The following is a 23,159-nucleotide window of genomic DNA, read 5'->3' as shown; positions in this document are numbered from 1 at the left end:
GTATCAAATAAGTGTGACACTTATTGGAGGCCGTTCTGATATGACCCAAAGTATCAAATAAGTGTGACACTTATTGGAGGCCGTTCTGATATGACCCAAAGTAACAAATAAGTGTGACACTTATCGGAGTAATACGCGATGCTAACAACGTATGACCTAAAGTAACATATAAGTGTGACACTTATTGGAGGCCGTTCTGATATGACCCAAAATAACAAATAAGTGTGACACTTATTGGAGGCCGTTCTGATATGACCCAAAGTTTCAAATAAGTGTGACACTTATTGGAGGCCGTTCTGATATGACCCAAAGTATCAAATAAGTGTGACACTTATTGGAGGCCGTTCTGATATGACCCAAAGTAACAAATAAGTGTGACACTTATCGGAGTAATACGCGATGCTAACAACGTATGACCTAAAGTAACATATAAGTGTGACACTTATTGGAGGCCGTTCTGATATGACCCAAAGTAACAAATAAGTGTGACACTTATTGGCGGCCGTTCTGATATGACCCAAAGTAACAAATAAGTGTGACACTTATTGGAGGCCGTTCTGATATGACCCAATGTAACAAATAAGTGTGACACTTATTGGCGGCCGTTCTGATATGACCCAAAGTAACAAATAAGTGTGACACTTATCGGAGTAATACGCGATGCTAACAACGTATGACCTAAAGTAACATATAAGTGTGCCACTTATTGGAGTAATACGCGATGCTAACAACGTATGACCTAAAATAACATAAGTGTGACACTTATTGGAGGCCGTTCTGATATGACCCAAAGTAACAAATAAGTGTGACACTTATTGGAGGCCGTTCTGATATGACCCAAAGTAACAAATAAGTGTGACACTTATCGGAGTAATACGCGATGCTAACAACGTATGACCTAAAGTAACATATAAGTGTGCCACTTATCGGAGTAATACGCGATGCTAACAACGTATGACCTAAAATAATAATAAGTGTGACACTTATTGGAGGCCGTTCTGATATGACCCAAAGTAACAAATAAGTGTGACACTTATTGGAGGCCGTTCTGATATGACCCAAAGTAACAAATAAGTGTGACACTTATTGGAGGCCGTTCTGATATGACCCAAAGTATAAAATAAGTGTGACACTTATTGGAGGCCGTTCTAATATGACCCAAAGTAACAAATAAGTGTGACACTTATTGGAGGCCGTTCTGATATGACCCAAAGTAACAAATAAGTGTGACACTTATTGGAGGCCGTTCTGATATGACCCAAAGTATCAAAGAAGTGTGACACTTATTGGAGGCCGTTCTAATATGACCCAAAGTAACAAATAAGTGTGACACTTATTGGAGGCCGTTCTGATATGACCCAAAGTAGCAAATAAGTGTGACACTTATCGGAGTAATACGCGATGCTAACAACGTATGACCTAAAGTAACATATAAGTGTGACACTTATTGGAGGCCGTTCTGATATGACCCAAAGTAACAAATAAGTGTGACACTTATTGGAGGCCGTTCTGTTATGACCCAAAGTATAAAATAAGTGTGACACTTATTGGAGGCCGTTCTAATATGACCAAAAGTTACAAATAAGTGTGACACTTATTGGAGGCCGTTCTGATATGACCCAAAGTAACAAATAAGTGTGACACTTATTGGAGGCCGTTCTGATATGACCCAAAGTAACAAATAAGTGTGACACTTATTGGAGGCCGTTCTGATATGACCCAAAGTATCAAAGAAGTGTGACACTTATTGGAGGCCGTTCTAATATGACCCAAAGTAACAAATAAGTGTGACACTTATTGGAGGCCGTTCTGATATGACCCAAAGTAACAAATAAGTGTGACACTTATCGGAGTAATACGCGATGCTAACAACGTATGACCTAAAGTAACATATAAGTGTGACACTTATTGGAGGCCGTTCTGATATGACCCAAAGTAACAAATAAGTGTGACACTTATTGGAGGCCGTTCTGATATGACCCAAAGTAACAAATAAGTGTGACACTTATTGGAGGCCGTTCTGATATGACCCAAAGTATCAAATAAGTGTGACACTTATTGGAGGCCGTTCTGATATGACCCAAAGTAACAAATAAGTGTGACACTTGTCGGAGTAATACGCGATGCTAACAACGTATGACCTAAAGTAACATATAAGTGTGACACTTATTGGAGGCCGTTCTGATATGACCCAAAGTAACAAATAAGTGTGACACTTATTGGAGGCCGTTCTAATATGACCCAAAGTAACAAATAAGTGTGATACTATTGGCGGCCGTTCTGATATGACCCAAAGTAACAAATAAGTGTGACACTTATTGGAGGCCGTTCTGATATGACCCAAAGTTTCAAATAAGTGTGACACTTATTGGAGGCCGTTCTGATATGACCCAAAGTAACAAATAACTGTGACACTTATTGGAGGCCGTTCTGATATGACCCAAAGTAACAAATAAGTGTGACACTTATCGGAGTAATACGCGATGCTAACAACGTATGACCTAAAGTAACATATAAGTGTGCCACTTATCGGAGTAATACGCGATGCTAACAACGTATGACCTAAAGTAACATATAAGTGTGACACTTATTGGCGGCCGTTCTGATATGACCCAAAGTAACAAATAAGTGTGACACTTATTGGAGGCCGTTCTGATATGACCCAAAGTAACAAATAAGTGTGACACTTATTGGAGGCCGTTCTGATATGACCCAAAGTAGCAAATAAGTGTGACACTTATCGGAGTAATACGCAATGCTAACAACGTATGACCTAAAGTAACATATAAGTGTGACACTTATTGGAGGCCGTTCTGATATGACCCAAAGTAACAAATAAGTGTGACACTTATTGGAGGCCGTTCTGATATGACCCAAAGTAACAAATAAGTGTGACACTTATTGGAGGCCGTTCTGATATGACCCAAAGTAACAAATAAGTGTGACACTATTGGCGGCCGTTCTGATATGACCCAAAGTAACAAATAAGTGTGACACTTATTGGAGGCCGTTCTGATATGACCCAAAGTTTCAAATAAGTGTGACACTTATTGGAGGCCGTTCTGATATGACCCAAAGTAACAAATAAGTGTGACACTTATTGGAGGCCGTTCTGATATGACCCAAAGTAACAAATAGGTGTGACACTTATCGGAGTAATACGCGATGCTAACAACGTATGACCTAAAGTAACATATAAGTGTGCCACTTATCGGAGTAATACGCGATGCTAACAACGTATGACCTAAAGTAACATATAAGTGTGACACTTATTGGCGGCCGTTCTGATATGACCCAAAGTAACAAATAAGTGTGACACTTATTGGAGGCCGTTCTGATATGACCCAAAGTAACAAATAAGTGTGACACTTATTGGCGGCCGTTCTGATATGACCCAAAGTAACAAATAAGTGTGACACTTATTGGAGGCCGTTCTGATATGACCCAAAGTAACAAATAAGTGTGACACTTATTGGAGGCCGTTCTGATATGACCCAAAGTTACAAATAAGTGTGACACTTATTGGAGGCCGTTCTGATATGACCCAAAGTATCAAATAAGTGTGACACTTATTGGAGGCCGTTCTGATATGACCCAAAGTAACAAATAAGTGTGACACTTATCGGAGTAATACGCGATGCTAACAACGTATGACCTAAAGTAACATATAAGTGTGACACTTATTGGAGGCCGTTCTGATATGACCCAAAGTATCAAATAAGTGTGACACTTATTGGAGGCCGTTCTGATATGACCCAAAGTAACAAATAAGTGTGACACTTGTCGGAGTAATACGCGATGCTAACAACGTATGACCTAAAGTAACATATAAGTGTGACACTTATTGGAGGCCGTTCTGATATGACCCAAAGTAACAAATAAGTGTGACACTTATTGGAGGCCGTTCTGATATGACCCAAAGTAACAAATAAGTGTGACACTTATTGGCGGCCGTTCTGATGTGACCCAAAGTAACAAATAAGTGTGACACTTATTGGAGGCCGTTCTGATATGACCCAAAGTTTCAAATAAGTGTGACACTTATTGGAGGCCGTTCTGATATGACCCAAAGTAACAAATAAGTGTGACACTTATTGGAGGCCGTTCTGATATGACCCAAAGTAACAAATAAGTGTGACACTTATTGGAGGCCGTTCTGATATGACCCAAAGTAACAAATAAGTGTGACACTTATCGGAGTAATACGCGATGCTAACAACGTATGACCTAAAGTAACATATAAGTGTGCCACTTATCGGAGTAATACGCGATGCTAACAACGTATGACCCAAAGTAACAAATAAGTGTGACACTTATTGGAGGCCGTTATGATATGACCCAAAGTAACAAATAAGTGTGACACTTATTGGAGGCCGTTCTGATATGACCCAAAGTAACAATTAAGTGTGACACTTATTGGAGGCCGTTCTGATATGACCCAAAGTAACAATTAAGTGTGACACTTATTGGAGGCCGTTCTGATATGACCCAAAGTAACAAATAAGTGTGACACTTATTGGAGGCCGTTCTGATATGACCCAAAGTATCAAATAAGTGTGACACTTATTGGAGGCCGTTCTAATATGACCCAAAGTAACAAATAAGTGTGACACTTATTGGAGGCCGTTCTGATATGACCCAAAGTAACAAATAAGTGTGACACTTATTGGAGGCCGTTCTGATATGACCCAAAGTAACAAATAAGTGTGACACTTATTGGAGGCCGTTCTAATATGACCCAAAGTAGCAAATAAGTGTGACACTTATCGGAGTAATACGCGATGCTAACAACGTATGACCTAAAGTAACATATAAGTGTGACACTTATTGGAGGCCGTTCTGATATGACCCAAAGTAACAAATAAGTGTGACACTTATTGGAGGCCGTTCTGATATGACCCAAAGTAACAAATAAGTGTGACACTTATCGGAGTAATACGCGATGCTAACAACGTATGACCTAAAGTAACATATAAGTGTGACACTTATTGGAGGCCGTTCTGATATGACCCAAAGTAACAAATAAGTGTGACACTTATTGGCGGCCGTTCTGATATGACCCAAAGTAACAAATAAGTGTGACACTTATTGGCGGCCGTTCTGATATGACCCAAAGTAACAAATAAGTGTGACATTATTGGAGGCCGTTCTGATATGATCCAAAGTAACAAATAAGTGTGACACTTATTGGCGGCCGTTCTGATATGACCCAAAGTAACAAATAAGTGTGACACTTATTGGAGGCCGTTCTGATATGACCCAAAGTTTCAAATAAGTGTGACACTTATTGGAGGCCGTTCTGATATGACCCAAAGTAACAAATAAGTGTGACACTTATCGGAGTAATACGCGATGCTAACAACGTATGACCTAAAGTAACATATAAGTGTGCCACTTATCGGAGTAATACGCGATGCTAACAACGTATGACCTAAAATACATATAAGTGTGACACTTATTGGAGGCCGTTCTGATATGACCCAAAGTAACAAATAAGTGTGACACTTATTGGAGGCCGTTCTGATATGACCCAAAGTAACAAATAAGTGTGACACTTATTGGAGGCCGTTCTAATATGACCCAAAGTAACAAATAAGTGTGACACTATTGGCGGCCGTTCTGATATGACCCAAAGTAACAAATAAGTGTGACACTTATTGGAGGCCGTTCTGATATGACCCAAAGTTTCAAATAGGTGTGACACTTATTGGAGGCCGTTCTAATATGACCCAAAGTAACAAATAAGTGTGACACTTCTCGGAGTAATACGCGATGCTAACAACGTATGACCTAAAGTAACATATAAGTGTGACACTTATTGGAGGCCGTTCTGATATGACCCAAAGTAACAAATAAGTGTGACACTTATTGGAGGCCGTTCTAATATGACCCAAAGTAACAAATAAGTGTGACACTATTGGCGGCCGTTCTGATATGACCCAAAGTAACAAATAAGTGTGACACTTATTGGAGGCCGTTCTGATATGACCCAAAGTTTCAAATAAGTGTGACACTTATTGGAGGCCGTTCTGATATGACCCAAAGTAACAAATAAGTGTGACACTTATTGGAGGCCGTTCTGATATGACCCAAAGTAACAAATAAGTGTGACACTTATCGGAGTAATACGCGATGCTAACAACGTATGACCTAAAGTAACATATAAGTGTGCCACTTATCATAGTAATACGCGATGCTAACAACGTATGACCTAAAGTAACATGTAAGTGTGACACTTATTGGCGGCCGTTCTGATATGACCCAAAGTAACAAATAAGTGTGACACTTATTGGAGGCCGTTCTGATATGACCCAAAGTAACAAATAAGTGTGACACTTATTGGAGGCCGTTCTGATATGACCCAAAGTAACAAATAAGTGTGACACTTATTGGAGGCCGTTCTGATATGACCCAAAGTAACAAATAAGTGTGACACTTATTGGAGGCCGTTCTGATATGACCCAAAGTATCAAAGAAGTGTGACACTTATTGGAGGCCGTTCTAATATGACCCAAAGTAACAAATAAGTGTGACACTTATTGGAGGCCGTTCTGATATGACCCAAAGTAGCAAATAAGTGTGACACTTATCGGAGTAATACGCGATGCTAACAACGTATGACCTAAAGTAACATATAAGTGTGACACTTATTGGAGGCCGTTCTGATATGACCCAAAGTAACAAATAAGTGTGACACTTATTGGAGGCCGTTCTGATATGACCCAAAGTTTCAAATAAGTGTGACACTTATTGGAGGCCGTTCTGATATGACCCAAAGTATCAAATAAGTTTGACACTTATTGGAGGCCGTTCTGATATGACCCAAAGTAACAAATAAGTGTGACACTTATCGGAGTAATACGCGATGCTAAAAACGTATGACCTAAAGTAACATATAAGTGTGCCACTTATCGGAGTAATACGCGATGCTAACAACGTATGACCTAAAATAACATATTAGTGTGACACTTATTGGAGGCCGTTCTGATATGACCCAAAGTAACAAATAAGTGTGACACTTATTGGAGGCCGTTCTGATATGACCCAAAGTAACAAATAAGTGTGACACTTATTGGAGGCCGTTCTGATATGACCCAAAGTAACAAATAAGTGTGACACTTATTGGAGGCCGTTCTGATATGACCCAAAGTAACAAATAAGTGTGACACTTATTGGAGGCCGTTCTGATATGACCCAAAGTATCAAAGAAGTGTGACACTTATTGGAGGCCGTTCTAATATGACCCAAAGTAACAAATAAGTGTGACACTTATTGGAGGCCGTTCTGATATGACCCAAAGTAGCAAATAAGTGTGACACTTATCGGAGTAATACGCGATGCTAACAACGTATGACCTAAAGTAACATATAAGTGTGACACTTATTGGAGGCCGTTCTGATATGACCCAAAGTAACAAATAAGTGTGACACTTATTGGAGGCCGTTCTGATATGACCCAAAGTTTCAAATAAGTGTGACACTTATTGGAGGCCGTTCTGATATGACCCAAAGTATCAAATAAGTTTGACACTTATTGGAGGCCGTTCTGATATGACCCAAAGTAACAAATAAGTGTGACACTTATCGGAGTAATACGCGATGCTAAAAACGTATGACCTAAAGTAACATATAAGTGTGCCACTTATCGGAGTAATACGCGATGCTAACAACGTATGACCTAAAATAACATATAAGTGTGACACTTATTGGAGGCCGTTCTGATATGACCCAAAGTAACAAATAAGTGTGACACTTATTGGAGGCCGTTCTGATATGACCCAAAGTAACAAATAAGTGTGACACTTATTGGAGGCCGTTCTGATATGACCCAAAGTATCAAAGAAGTGTGACACTTATTGGAGGCCGTTCTAATATGACCCAAAGTAACAAATAAGTGTGACACTTATTGGAGGCCGTTCTGATATTACCCAAAGTAGCAAATAAGTGTGACACTTATCGGAGTAATACGCGATGCTAACAACGTATGACCTAAAGTAACATATAAGTGTGACACTTATTGGAGGCCGTTCTGATATGACCCAAAGTAACAAATAAGTGTGACACTTATTGGAGGCCGTTCTGATATGACCCAAAGTAACAAATAAGTGTGACACTTATTGGAGGCCGTTCTGATATGACCCAAAGTATAAAATAAGTGTGACACTTATTGGAGGCCGTTCTAATATGACCAAAAGTTACAAATAACAGTGACACTTATTGGAGGCCGTTCTGATATGACCCAAAGTAACAAATAAGTGTGACACTTATTGGAGGCCGTTCTGATATGACCCAAAGTAACAAATAAGTGTGACACTTATTGGAGGCCGTTCTGATATGACCCAAAGTATCAAATAAGTGTGACACTTATTGGAGGCCGTTCTGATATGACCCAAAGTAACAAATAAGTGTGACACTTATCGGAGTAATACGCGATGCTAACAACGTATGACCTAAATTAACATATAAGTGTGACACTTATTGGAGGCCGTTCTGATATGACCCAAAGTATCAAATAAGTGTGACACTTATTGGAGGCCGTTCTGATATGAACCAAAGTAACAAATAAGTGTGACACTTGTCGGAGTAATACGCGATGCTAACAACGTATGACCTAAAGTAACATATAAGTGTGACACTTATTGGAGGCCGTTCTGATATGACCCAAAGTAACAAATAAGTGTGACACTTATTGGAGGCCGTTCTAATATGACCCAAAGTAACAAATAAGTGTGACACTATTGGCGGCCGTTCTGATATGACCCAAAGTAACAAATAAGTGTGACACTTATTGGAGGCCGTTCTGATATGACCCAAAGTTTCAAATAAGTGTGACACTTATTGGAGGCCGTTCTGATATGACCCAAAGTAACAAATAAGTGTGACACATATTGGAGGCCGTTCTGATATGACCCAAAGTAACAAATAAGTGTGACACTTATCGGAGTAATACGCGATGCTAACAACGTATGACCTAAAGTAACATATAAGTGTGCCACTTATCGGAGTAATACGCGATGCTAACAACGTATGACCTTAAGTAACATATAAGTGTGACACTTATTGGCGGCCGTTCTGATATGACCCAAAGTAACAAATAAGTGTGACACTTATTGGAGGCCGTTCTGATATGACCCAAAGTAACAAATAAGTGTGACACTTATTGGAGGCCGTTCTGATATGACCCAAAGTAACAAATAAGTGTGACACTTATTGGAGGCCGTTCTGATATGACCCAAAGTAACAAATAAGTGTGACACTTATTGGAGGCCGTTCTGATATGACCCAAAGTATCAAAGAAGTGTGACACTTATTGGAGGCCGTTCTAATATGACCCAAATTAACAAATAAGTGTGACACTTATTGGAGGCCGTTCTGATATGACCCAAAGTAGCAAATAAGTGTGACACTTATCGTATCGGAGTAATACGCGATGCTAACAACGTATGACCTAAAGTAACATATAAGTGTGACACTTATTGGAGGCCGTTCTGATATGACCCAAAGTAACAAATAAGTGTGACACTTATTGGAGGCCGTTCTGATATGACCCAAAGTAACAAATAAGTGTGACACTTATTGGAGGCCGTTCTGATATGACCCAAAGTATAAAATAAGTGTGACACTTATTGGAGGCCGTTCTAATATGACCAAAAGTTACAAATAACAGTGACACTTATTGGAGGCCGTTCTGATATGACCCAAAGTAACAAATAAGTGTGACACTTATTGGAGGCCGTTCTGATATGACCCAAAGTAACAAATAAGTGTGACACTTATTGGAGGCCGTTCTGATATGACCCAAAGTATCAAATAAGTGTGACACTTATTGGAGGCCGTTCTGATATGACCCAAAGTAACAAATAAGTGTGACACTTATCGGAGTAATACGCGATGCTAACAACGTATGACCTAAAGTAACATATAAGTGTGACACTTATTGGAGGCCGTTCTGATATGACCCAAAGTATCAAATAAGTGTGACACTTATTGGAGGCCGTTCTGATATGAACCAAAGTAACAAATAAGTGTGACACTTGTCGGAGTAATACGCGATGCTAACAACGTATGACCTAAAGTAACATATAAGTGTGACACTTATTGGAGGCCGTTCTGATATGACCCAAAGTAACAAATAAGTGTGACACTTATTGGAGGCCGTTCTGATATGACCCAAAGAAACAAATAAGTGTGACACTATTGGCGGCCGTTCTGATATGACCCAAAGTAACAAATAAGTGTGACACTTATTGGAGGCCGTTCTGCTTTGACCCAAAGTTTCAAATAAGTGTGACACTTATTGGAGGCCGTTCTGATATGACCCAAAGTAACAAATAAGTGTGACACTTATTGGAGGCCGTTCTGATATGACCCAAAGTAACAAATAAGTGTGACACTTATCGGAGTAATACGCGATGCTAAAAACGTATGACCTAAAGTAACATATGAGTGTGCCACTTATCGGAGTAATACGCGATGCTAACAACGTATGACCTAAAATAACATATAAGTGTGACACTTATTGGAGGCCGTTCTGATATGACCCAAAGTAACAAATAAGTGTGACACTTATTGGAGGCCGTTCTGATATGACCCAAAGTAACAAATAAGTGTGACACTTATTGGAGGCCGTTCTGATATGACCCAAAGTATCAAAGAAGTGTGACACTTATTGGAGGCCGTTCTAATATGACCCAAAGTAACAAATAAGAGTGACACTTATTGGAGGCCGTTCTGATATGACCCAAAGTAGCAAATAAGTGTGACACTTATCGGAGTAATACGCGATGCTAACAACGTATGACATAAAGTAACATATAAGTGTGACACTTATTGGACGCCGTTCTGATATGACCCAAAGTAACAAATAAGTGTGACACTTATTGGAGGCCGTTCTGATATGACCCAAAGTAACAAATAAGTGTGACACTTATCGGAGTAATACGCGATGCTAACAACGTATGACCTAAAGTAACATATAAGTGTGCCACTTATCGGAGTAATACGCGATGCTAACAACGTATGACCTAAAGTAACATATAAGTGTGACACTTATTGGCGGCCGTTCTGATATGACCCAAAGTAACAAATAAGTGTGACACTTATTGGAGGCCGTTCTGATATGACCCAAAGTAACAAATAAGTGTGACACTTATTGGCGGCCGTTCTGATATGACCCAAAGTAACAAATAAGTGTGACACTTATTGGAGGCCGTTCTGATATGACCCAAAGTAACAAATAAGTGTGACACTTATTGGAGGCCGTTCTGATATGACCCAAAGTTACAAATAAGTGTGACACTTATTGGAGGCCGTTCTGATATGACCCAAAGTATCAAATAAGTGTGACACTTATTGGAGGCCGTTCTGATATGACCCAAAGTAACAAATAAGTGTGACACTTATCGGAGTAATACGCGATGCTAACAACGTATGACCTAAAGTAACATATAAGTGTGACACTTATTGGAGGCCGTTCTGATATGACCCAAAGTATCAAATAAGTGTGACACTTATTGGAGGCCGTTCTGATATGACCCAAAGTAACAAATAAGTGTGACACTTGTCGGAGTAATACGCGATGCTAACAACGTATGACCTAAAGTAACATATATGTGTGACACTTATTGGAGGCCGTTCTGATATGACCCAAAGTAACAAATAAGTGTGACACTTATTGGAGGCCGTTCTGATATGACCCAAAGTAACAAATAAGTGTGACACTTATTGGAGGCCGTTCTGATATGACCCAAAGTAACAAATAAGTGTGACACTTATTGGAGGCCGTTCTGATATGACCCAAAGTATCAAATAAGTGTGACACTTATTGGAGGCCGTTCTAATATGACCCAAAGTAACAAATAAGAGTGACACTTATTGGAGGCCGTTCTGATATGACCCAAAGTAGCAAATAAGTGTGACACTTATCGGAGTAATACGCGATGCTAACAACGTATGACCTAAAGTAACATATTAGTGTGACACTTATTGGAGGCCGTTCTGATATGACCCAAAGTAACAAATAAGTGTGACACTTATTGGAGGCCGTTCTGATATGACCCAAAGTAACAAATAAGTGTGACACTTATCGGAGTAATACGCGATGCTAACAACGTATGACCTAAAGTAACATATAAGTGTGACACTTATTGGAGGCCGTTCTGATATGACCCAAAGTAACAAATAAGTGTGACACTTATTGGCGGCCGTTCTGATATGACCCAAAGTAACAAATAAGTGTGACACTTATTGGCGGCCGTTCTGATATGACCCAAAGTAACAAATAAGTGTGACATTATTGGAGGCCGTTCTGATATGACCCAAAGTAACAAATAAGTGTGACACTTATCGGAGTAATACGCGATGCTAAAAACGTATGACGTAAAGTAACATATAAGTGTGACACTTATTGGAGGCCGTTCTGATATGACCCAAAGTAACAAATAAGTGTGACACTTATTGGAGGCCGTTCTGATATGACCCAAAGTAACAAATCAGTGTGACACTTATTGGAGGCCGTTCTGATATGACCCAAAGTATAAAATAAGTGTGACACTTATTGGAGGCCGTTCTGATATGACCCAAAGTAACAAATAAGTGTGACACTTATTGGCGGCCGTTCTGATATGACCCAAAGTAACAAATAAGTGTGACACTTATTGGAGGCCGTTCTGATATGACCCAAAGTAACAAATAAGTGTGGCACTTATTGGAGGCCGTTCTGATATGACCCAAAGTATAAAATAAGTGTGACACTTATTGGAGGCCGTTCTAATATGACCCAAAGTAACAAATAAGTGTGACACTTATTGGAGGCCGTTCTAATATGACCCAAAGTAACAAATAAGTGTGACACTTATTGGAGGCCGTTCTGATATGACCCAAAGTAGCAAATAAGTGTGACACTTATCGGAGTAATACGCGATGCTAACAACGTATGACCTAAAGTAACAAATAAGTGTGACACTTATTGGAGGCCGTTCTGATATGACCCAAAGTATCAAATAAGTGTGACACTTATTGGAGGCCGTTCTGATATGACCCAAAGTATCAAATAAGTGTGACACTTATTGAAGGCCGTTCTGATATGACCCAAAGTAACAAATAAGTGTGACACTTATCGGAGTAATACGCGATGCTAACAACGTATGACCTAAAGTAACATATAAGTGTGACACTTATTGGAGGCCGTTCTGATATGACCCAAAATAACAAATAAGTGTGACACTTATTGGAGGCCGTTCTGATATGACCCAAAGTTTCAAATAAGTGTGACACTTATTGGAGGCCGTTCTGATATGACCCAAAGTATCAAATAAGTGTGACACTTATTGGAGGCCGTTCTGATATGACCCAAAGTAACAAATAAGTGTGACACTTATCGGAGTAATACGCGATGCTAACAACGTATGACCTAAAGTAACATATAAGTGTGACACTTATTGGAGGCCGTTCTGATATGACCCAAAGTAACAAATAAGTGTGACACTTATTGGCGGCCGTTCTGATATGACCCAAAGTAACAAATAAGTGTGACACTTATTGGAGGCCGTTCTGATATGACCCAAAGTAACAAATAAGTGTGACACTTATTGGCGGCCGTTCTGATATGACCCAAAGTAACATATAAGTGTGACACTTATTGGAGGCCGTTCTGATATGACCCAAAGTAACAAATAAGTGTGACACTTATTGGAGGCCGTTCTGATATGACCCAAAGTAACAAATAAGTGTGACACTTATTGGAGGCCGTTCTGATATGACCCAAAGTAACAAATAAGTGTGACACTTATTGGAGGCCGTTCTGATATGTTCCAAAGTATCAAATAAGTGTGACACTTATTGGAGGCCGTTCTAATATGACCCAAAGTAACAAATAAGTGTGACACTTATTGGAGGCCGTTCTGATATGACCCAAAGTAGCAAATAAGTGTGACACTTATCGGAGTAATACGCGATGCTAACAACGTATGACCTAAAGTAACAAATAAGTGTGACACTTATTGGAGGCCGTTCTGATATGACCCAAAGTAGCAAATAAGTGTGACACTTATCGGAGTAATACGCGATGCTAACAACGTATGACCTAAAGTAACATATAAGTGTGACACTTATTGGAGGCCGTTCTGATATGACCCAAAGTAACAAATACGTGTGACACTTATTGGAGGCCGTTCTGATATGACCCAAAGTAACAAATAAGTGTGACACTTATTGGAGGCCGTTCTGATATGACCCAAAGTATCAAATAAGTGTGACACTTATTGGAGGCCGTTCTGATATGACCCAAAGTATCAAATAAGTGTGACACTTATTGGAGGTCGTTCTGATATGACCCAAAGTAACAAATAAGTGTGACACTTATCGGAGTAATACGCGATGCTAACAACGTATGACCTAAAGTAACATATAAGTGTGACACTTATTGGAGGCCGTTCTGATATGACCCAAAATAACAAATAAGTGTGACACTTATTGGAGGCCGTTCTGATATGACCCAAAGTTTCAAATAAGTGTGACACTTATTGGAGGCCGTTCTGATATGACCCAAAGTATCAAATAAGTGTGACACTTATTGGAGGCCGTTCTGATATGACCCAAAGTAACAAATAAGTGTGACACTTATTGGAGGCCGTTCTGATATGACCCAAAGTATCAAAGAAGTTTGACACTTATTGGAGGCCGTTCTAATATGACCCAAAGTAACAAATAAGTGTGACACTTATTGGAGGCCGTTCTAATATGACCCAAAGTAACAAATAAGTGTGACACTTATTGGAGGCCGTTCTGATATGACCCAAAGTATAAAATAAGTGTGACACTTATTGGCGGCCGTTCTGATATGACCCAAAGTAACAAATAAGTGTGACACTTATTGGAGGCCGTTCTAATATGACCCAAAGTAACAAATAAGTGCGACACTTATTGGAGGCCGTTCTGATATGACCCAAAGTAACAAATAAGTGTGACACTTATTGGAGGCCGTTCTGATATGACCCAAAGTAACAAATAAGTGTGACACTTATTGGAGGCAGTTCTAATATGACCTAAAGTAACAAATAAGTGTGACACTTATTGGAGGCCGTTCTAATATGGCCCAAAGTAACAAATAAGTGTGACACTTATCGGAGCAATACGCGATGCTTGCAACGTGTGTGTATAAATTTGATACTCAACGTCTGACTATAAGTAACAAATAAATGTGATACTCAACGTCTGATAAGAATTAACTAATAAGTGTGACCACAGAAGTCACAAATAAGTATGAGTTCAAATAAGTATGGCCGTGGATATATATTGGTTATGTCACCGGCGTTGCAGGTTGCTGTAAATAGCTCAAACAAACTTAACACATCAGGAGGATTGTGTGTATTCCTACCGTCGTACGTCTTGTTAGTCTTATTAACGGCGTTATAAAGTCGGCTATTATATTAATTATTCGCATGTCCACAACGAATTGCAACAAATTTTTTTATATGCAAAAATCGCATACATGGGTGGAATTCTTTTAACATTATTTTCCTACATAAACATTTTAGGGCTCTATAAAACATTACTGCCATCATTATTTTAAATTGAGTACACTAATAATCAGAATTTTGCATCAGTCAAATTAAAAATTGCGCTTTAACTATCGATATATTTGTCTAAATTATAAATTACATTTGTTCTCTTCTGAGATGAAAACCGAGTTACAGTGAGTTTGGAATTGTCCCAATTTAAAAATCAGGTTAAATAATATAAATTATCTAAAAGTTATGTTAAAAAGGTTGCCGAAAAAGGATTGATTCATCATCCTTGCTGAGCTCTCTGTAGGACTAACAATTATATTCACAAATAAACAACTGTTATCACAACAGAATCGAGGGGTAACACAGTCCCAGATAATCTGTACACCGAGTTCGTACATTTAGCACTGTTAAAGGTACATATTTTCAAGAGTTCGCGAGTTCCATTTAGCACTGTCAAAGGTACGGCAGTGTACACCGAGTTCGCAGAGTGTCTTACCCCTCGAACAGAATAAACTGCTAGATTTCCAAGATATCAAATATCTGTCGAGAAAATTACAATCTAAATAGAATGAAACTTGTACTTTCATAAGTTCGAGGTAGATTTCAATGGGCCACAAATTCCACCATTTCCCGCATGATACAAAATAAAAACATAGTATAGTCTAAAGCTATTCATTTATTAATAAGTAGTGTTGTAAATCGGAAAATTTTCCGTGTAAAATTTCCCGCTCGGAAAATTTTCTGGAAAATAACCGAGGATTTTTTTCCGGAAAATTTTCCGTATTTAAAATAAAAAAGTTTTCATTTCGTGATAAGTCTAATATATTGTTTACAAATTTAAATGAAGCGGAATTTTCATCTCATTTTGTCGAATCTGAAAGTAAAACTAAACCACCAGACTAGTTTAAACTGATTAATAATGTAAAACTATTAATGTTTTGTAGTATGTTTACTTATATTAGACATTTTATATCGATAAAAAGTTAAAAATTAATTTATATTTTAATTTTTTATTTTTCCGATTTGCGGAAATTTTATTTTCCCGGAAAATTAACAACACTATTAATAAGTCATGTTTTCTTAAAAAATCTCAATATCATCATGAATTTATTCGCATACGCCCGTGAATATAGAACGTACATAGATCTCCTTACTACGATATGGTTGTCGCATAGGTAATACCACGTTTATCGATTTCTCTGCCACTCTCCAATTGGCCCGAGAATAGCCAATGATGTATCGTACTATCTACGTCATCATCAGCACTCTTTAGCACAGCTAGACAGAGTTGCCATTGGCTCTTCTAGGGCCAAATCGAGAAACGGTCTCCCCGTACACGTGGTTTAATTTCCTCTTTACAAAAGTGACAATGTCATTAAGTGGAGTATGAAGTCCTGCTTGCAATTTTGTTTTATGCGAAACGAATTTTCAAGCGAAATACCTTAGTAGTAGAGGAAGGTGGGAAATTATCTCACACAGGAATCCATACCTCTATTTGGAATGCTTATCCGGCCGTATCGCGTATGGTAAGATCACTCTGACGTATTTGGCCCCGGCTACGAGATAAAAAATCTTCTCTGTGGGCGCTACCCTATTACGTTGTTGTTTGTTAAGTTAACGTAGTTACGTTAAAAAACCCGCCAGCCACATCGAGACGAAAATCTGCCACGATGTGAATTCCTAGTAGAGTGATGGATTCCGGTCTTAAATTATATATACTTTTATTGTATGTAATGAATATTAAAGCATTCTTTTTTAAATCTTTTACTACATAAGTAAGAAACAATTGTGCTTCCAAGGTTTTTTCAACTGTATCAAAATCAGATAAGACCATTTTTAAACCATTTACTTATTATAGTTAGTAGGTTTACAGTAATCGAATAAACGGAAATTTTTTAAACTGAATCTGTTACTTCTTTTAGATATGATTTGAAAAGTAAACATTTTAAAAACCTTAACTTTAGGTAATGCTTTAAAAAAAGACATTTTTGCTTAAAACTAAAAACCGTTTACAAAATGTTTTTATATTAACTAATAAGATCACATAAGAGACAGGTTTAGTCACCCCCCCCCCCACCCCAAAAAAAAACATATAGGTGGATTTTCTAAACATTTAAAAAAGATTTACTTACAGGTACTGCTTTTAAAAAAGACCTTTTTGGTCTAAAACAAACTACCATTTACTAAATGTTTTTTTATTAACTAATAAGACACGATAAGAGACCGGCTAAGTCACATCTTGAAAACGTGTTGGTGGAATTTGTATGAGTGTAGACGTCACTTTATGGTGTTCAATCTACACTCCGAAACGGTCCTCCTACACGTGGCTGACGGATGGCTTAACCTGACTAAAGCCACGGTCACTCTAGAACTTAAACTCCAGTTCAAGTCGGTTTCAATACGAGTTTTGACCAATGAAATTGAGATCAACTAGTCTTGAAAACTGGTTTCAAGCGATAGTGGAATGCCGCTTAATAATGCTCTACAATGTGTCGCGAAAAGGCGCTTCAATAAATGCCGCGCTCTTTTTCTTTCCCCCTTACACGCATGCGCGTGAGTCACTGAATAAAATAGTCAAGTGTTTATGTTAGTTTGGTTTGTAAGGCTTAAGTTGTTAGCACGCACGCATTTTTATCTTTCAGGAGGCGCGTGCGAAATTGAACGAGTCCTTCGATAAAGAAATGTTAAGCAGCGCTTGCTTAAAAATAAATCGCTTTTAGATGTATGTCCTGGCTCTCTGTGTTACTACTTCTTGGGAAATCGCTGAACAGGTTTTATTTAAGAGTCTATAGCTGGATGATGAATTGATTTTTTTACTTAAAAATCAGACCTATTAAGAAATTCAAATAAGGCCAACTTATTTGTTGTAGTCCTAAAGCAAAAGAACCGGGGCGCTATCTGTGTACGGCCAACTTTGATTTCACACGTGATCGAAGTTGGCTGTACCGGCAGCTATAAATGTACGTCCAACTTCGATATTTATCGTGATTGAAGATTTGAAGTTGGTCGTAACTAGTTAATTATTGGAAATTGTTACGGTACTTTCCTACGGGCAAATTTCATCATAAATGCACACACCCTTTATTCGAGGCTGCGAGGTTGGGCTAATAGTAATACTCAGCATTCCTATGTCAGCGAATTCTACGTATAATTTATGAAATAAAAATTTATATTTTCTAACAATCAATAAATGTTAATCTTGGACTAGACTAACAATTTTAAGATAACCAAAAACAATAAACGTGCTTTCTAAATATGACCTCATTCGCTAATATTTATTACAAAAAATTAAATTGGAAAATAAAACTCCCAGAGTTGATTAGAGTAAAACTAGAAACAACTGTTACTGTTACTAGAGTGACGGGGTTTATATGAAGGCTGGCAGTAAAGTAGGAAACGTGAAGAATAATTAGTAAATGTATAATAGGTACTAAAACTCAACATTGTTAATAAACAAAAATTTGATACGAACTAGTACGCAAGTGCCAATGATTTGCGAAATAGAAGCAGGGCACGCCCTGGCAAGTTAGAAAAACCAGGGCGGGGTGGGGACCTGCCTTTGAAAAAAGCACCGGGGTGGCGCCCTGTCCTGACTACACCACTGCTGATCAGATAACAGATATCCCTTAACAGATAGAAATGGTGGGCTTTTTTTTTATTAATATTGTCCTAAATATATGTATTTTATAGTGGACTTTGGAGAGTGAAGCCAGTAAGGAGTACGTCAGATAAAATCTCCAAGGAAAGATCCACTGGACAAGCATTACCGTCGCAATTCATGATGGGCAACAACGAATCATCGAAGAAGAAAATCACGTTACTTTTCAGTTCCGGTTGTGCTAATGCCAGGAGAGCGGGCTACCTCAAAGGAAAACAAACCAAGATTTGTCAGAAGTACCTGGACGTCATGCCTTACGTAGCGCTAGCTTCACTTTTAACAATCAAAGTTTGCGAAGAAACCTTCCGTCTTCGACGATGGAATTGTTTAAGTCTCAGCTTCGCACCCAATTTAACCGTCGACCTCACGTTAGGTAAACAAAACACTCTTTTTAGAATATAATATATAGAATTAAATTAGACTAAATTTTCGTCCTCGTATTCGTTAAGCACCAGATAAGTTAATAGACCCCTCGCAAACGAGTTAAGAAAACTTTTAATATTTTAGAGTTAAGCTTTAAGTTTCCGACCTTTCTAATGGGCCAAGTTCGATTTCGTTGTATCCACAAAAATGACAATTATTTATTATTTATATAATTAAAAACAAACATAAATTTCAACATTTCATATCACTTCAACTACTTAATTAATACTTATTATAATTATAGTAAAAAAATTATAATTTATTGTTAACATTATTTGTTACATTTTGTTTTAACCCATATCCTCATCTCCCTCGATTCCACATAAGCTATAGCTCGTGCGTGGAGAGAGACTGCAAATTATTAATATTATTACCCTACTCATGGAAAACTCTTAAAAAACGTTTAAGAGCTTGGCTTGAAAAGAATAGCTTGCAATTTTAAATAAAATAGTTTTCACATATAGAAAAGAAGTTAGATATAGAGTAATTTCAGTGCCATAAGAGCTTGGCTTGAAAACAATAGCTTGCAATTTTAAATAAAATAGTTTTCACATATAGAAAAGAAGTTAGATATAGAGTAATTTCAGTGCCATAAGGCAAACTAGGGTTAAGCCTACGGGCCCACCAAGAGCGGGGACACAACAAGAACAGACTCAATTAAATTATATATAATATTTATCTACATGTAGTGTTTGATAGTGGTAGCAGGTTAGGTTATTTCTAGTTTCCCGATTGCATAGCAACTCGTATACAGGCTATAAACAATAAACGATCCACTGCCTATAAGTAAAAAGTTTTTAATACGGATTTGAAATTTTCAGGCCACTTAGGCCGGGCAAGGGGACATTTAAAACGGAAAATTTAAAGGATCTTAAACCATGTCCTCAAGGTCATTGAAATATTATCTCGACTCTCGAGTGCTAGTGGCACTGGGTGGAAACTCGGAACAACTCGTTCTGCATTGAGTTTGCAAGTTCTCTCCGCACTGGTTTAAGGGGTTTTTCCCAGAGCTCTTCGGTTTCCCCTTCCATAAAAATTTGTAGTGGTTAACGGTAATAGTTAGTAACCTAAATTAATGGTTTTAAAAGTCCCTTGCGCGAGGTACGTAACCTAAAAATTTCAAATCCGTACTAAAAAAAGATTTTGACTTATAAGCAGTGGATCGTTTTTTTGTTTATACGCTGTAGAAAGTAGTACGACCAATCCCATTAATAAGCCTTTTGAGTTTGCAAAGTGCCACGTAGCAGCCAAAGTTGAAAACTCATAAACCACTGTATTTTGGGATTTAATAAATCACAAAGCATCTACTTAGCAGACGAAAATCCAGCAGTTTAAGAGCTTCTCCCTTTGTATGCTACATGGCCCTATACAAGCTAAAAAGGCTAATATATTTGATCGAAGAGAGATAATTGAATCAGATCTCTAGTTGACATTCCCCCTCATATTACGATTATAAAAACTAAAATCCCACTTAGTATTAATATATGCTGTCTATAAGTGTTTAACGAGGATCTATTATGAAGCTTTCGCCACTAATGGCGTGACCTAGTTAAAAGTCCTATAAGCAAACGGCGCCTGTTTTTCTGAATAAAAAACACTTCGTCAAGATTACCAGTGGTTTAAATACTTGTGGTAAAAATTTTTAGTGTAAGAGTACTTGGGATCAATATTAAAACTTATGGTCAAGGTGGGATGGCAGAGTGGCTAGCACTTTCATTTTGCAGCAAGAGGAGCCTGGTTCGTTCCCAGCGTGTGATATGACAATTGTGAGTGAAAACTCGAAACAAATCCTTTTCTATTGAGTTTGCAAATTCTCCCTCTCACTGGTTAAAAAAAACTTGTTGAAGTTAACGATAATGGGAAGTGTAGGTAGCTGTGGTCTCGCATGGTATGAAGGACTTACAACCACCCTCCTAGTCAAAAGTCGTTAGATGACTTGGGCATATAGGTGGTTATTATTTTTCGCTTAAATCGTGGTCTAGATCTGTCCCTTCTTTAGCGGCAAACGTTTATTCTTAGATCCACATTAATCGATATTTGATTGCAATAGGGACTAGAGAACAGGCATTTGTGTATAGTCTTGCATCAGCGGCGGTGGCACACGGAACGGCCAAAGCTTGCAGTAGCGGTTCTGTGTTGTCTTGCAGTTGTGGAAAAATTCCGCAGGAGCCCCCAATCGGAGCTTTCAAATGGGGAGGATGCGCGGACAATCTACGCTTCGGAACTAAATTCTCTCGACTCTTCGTGGACTCTCCGTGGAAGAGGAAAAAACTTAAAAAAGAGTTAATGACTCTGATCAATAGGCACAACAATAAAGCTGGAAGAAAAGTAGGTTTTTTTTTAAATGTTTAGTTGCACCCTACCTTGTTTTACATAATTTGAAAAACTATCTGGTAATGGACATAATCCATATTCGGTAAAACAAATTAATTTTCTTTTCATAGGACATTTTTTGTGGGATCAGGTTACCGAGGGTAGGCACTAACAAGGAGACGACCCGAGGTGTAACACACCGATTTTGTTCAAACTCGGGGGATTGGTAGATCTTCTGGTAACTTAAAAAATCCTAAAGGGATTTTATTAAATGGGCAACGGTTTTACTATGGCAACGAAAAATGTTTTGACAACATAAAATGTAAATTTTCCCATTGAAAATAACATGGGATTTGTACCGATTCCAAGGGTCCCACCTGTGAAAGATTTTAAAAAATTGAAAAGTTTTAAAATACCAAAATTATAAAAAAAAATTTAAAAATTGACGAAAAAAATCAAAATTGATCGCATTTTGATCAATTTGAACCAAATGGGTGAAAATGAACCGATATGGCTTAAATAGGAAAAATTTCAATTTTTTTGTTGTCAAAAACATTTTTCGTTGCCATGGCAAAACCGTTGCCCATTGAATAAATTCCCCTTAGGATTTTTCAAGTTACATGAAGGTCTACCAAACCTTTGAGTTTGAACCAAATCGGTGCGTTACACCTCGGGTCGTCTCCTTGTAAGTGTAATGTCAATCGTTTTTATACAACGTTACTATTTTTTATTGGTTTTTCTATCAGGTAACGTGGCCTTATTGTTTTAATGTAGCTTTAAAGTCGCTTCCTTTTCTTACAAATCTTGAAACTCGTGCTAGAGTCGCGAGAAATTTCTGGTTATCAAGCTCACTTGCTAAACGCCCGAGCAAAGATTAAATTTTGAGCAACATTTTGTATTTTTTATTTTTTTATTTATTTTATTTTATAGTAACATGTATTTTGATTTTGGAAATACAGGTTGCTAACTTAAAAACGATACAGAGCTAATAACTCAAAATGTGTTTTAGGTACAAATTTTAAATTTTAAGGGCGTATAAGGCGTTTAGTTCAAGAGGCGACACTTAAGGGCTAATTAATCGAAAACTGCTAATTCTAAGACATGATCATTTTCATGAAAAACTAGTTTTTGTGTGTAATTTAGAAATTTGCAAAGACATGTCTGTCTTGAACCTTAGAACTAGTAGTTTTGGATTTATTAGCCCTTAAGTGTCGTCATTATTCCCTTTACAACCTTCTTGTGTTTGGTATAAAATTT

The 23,159-nt window shown here is 38.0% G+C and overlaps 1 protein-coding gene across 1 annotated transcript in view; it reads left to right on the top strand.

The window, feature by feature from the left end:
• The window catches only part of LOC149966192 (protein Wnt-11-like), a 41,223-nt gene that overhangs the window by 7,945 nt on the left and 10,119 nt on the right, over window positions 1-23,159 (top strand). Inside the window, exons 2-3 of the mRNA XM_090171058.1 lie at window positions 19,199-19,539; window positions 21,640-21,917. Of these exons, the coding sequence (XP_090027184.1) occupies window positions 19,199-19,539; window positions 21,640-21,917 (619 nt within the window). The remainder of the gene's footprint in view (window positions 1-19,198; window positions 19,540-21,639; window positions 21,918-23,159) is intronic.

The sequence above is a fragment of the Leiobunum rupestre genome, chromosome 1, assembly GCF_980474605.1.
Source record: "Leiobunum rupestre chromosome 1, qqLeiRupe1.1.hap1, whole genome shotgun sequence".
NCBI lineage: Eukaryota > Metazoa > Arthropoda > Arachnida > Opiliones > Sclerosomatidae > Leiobunum > Leiobunum rupestre.
Note: the sequence above shows the minus strand (reverse complement) of the source record. Positions and strands in the feature narration are given on the sequence as shown.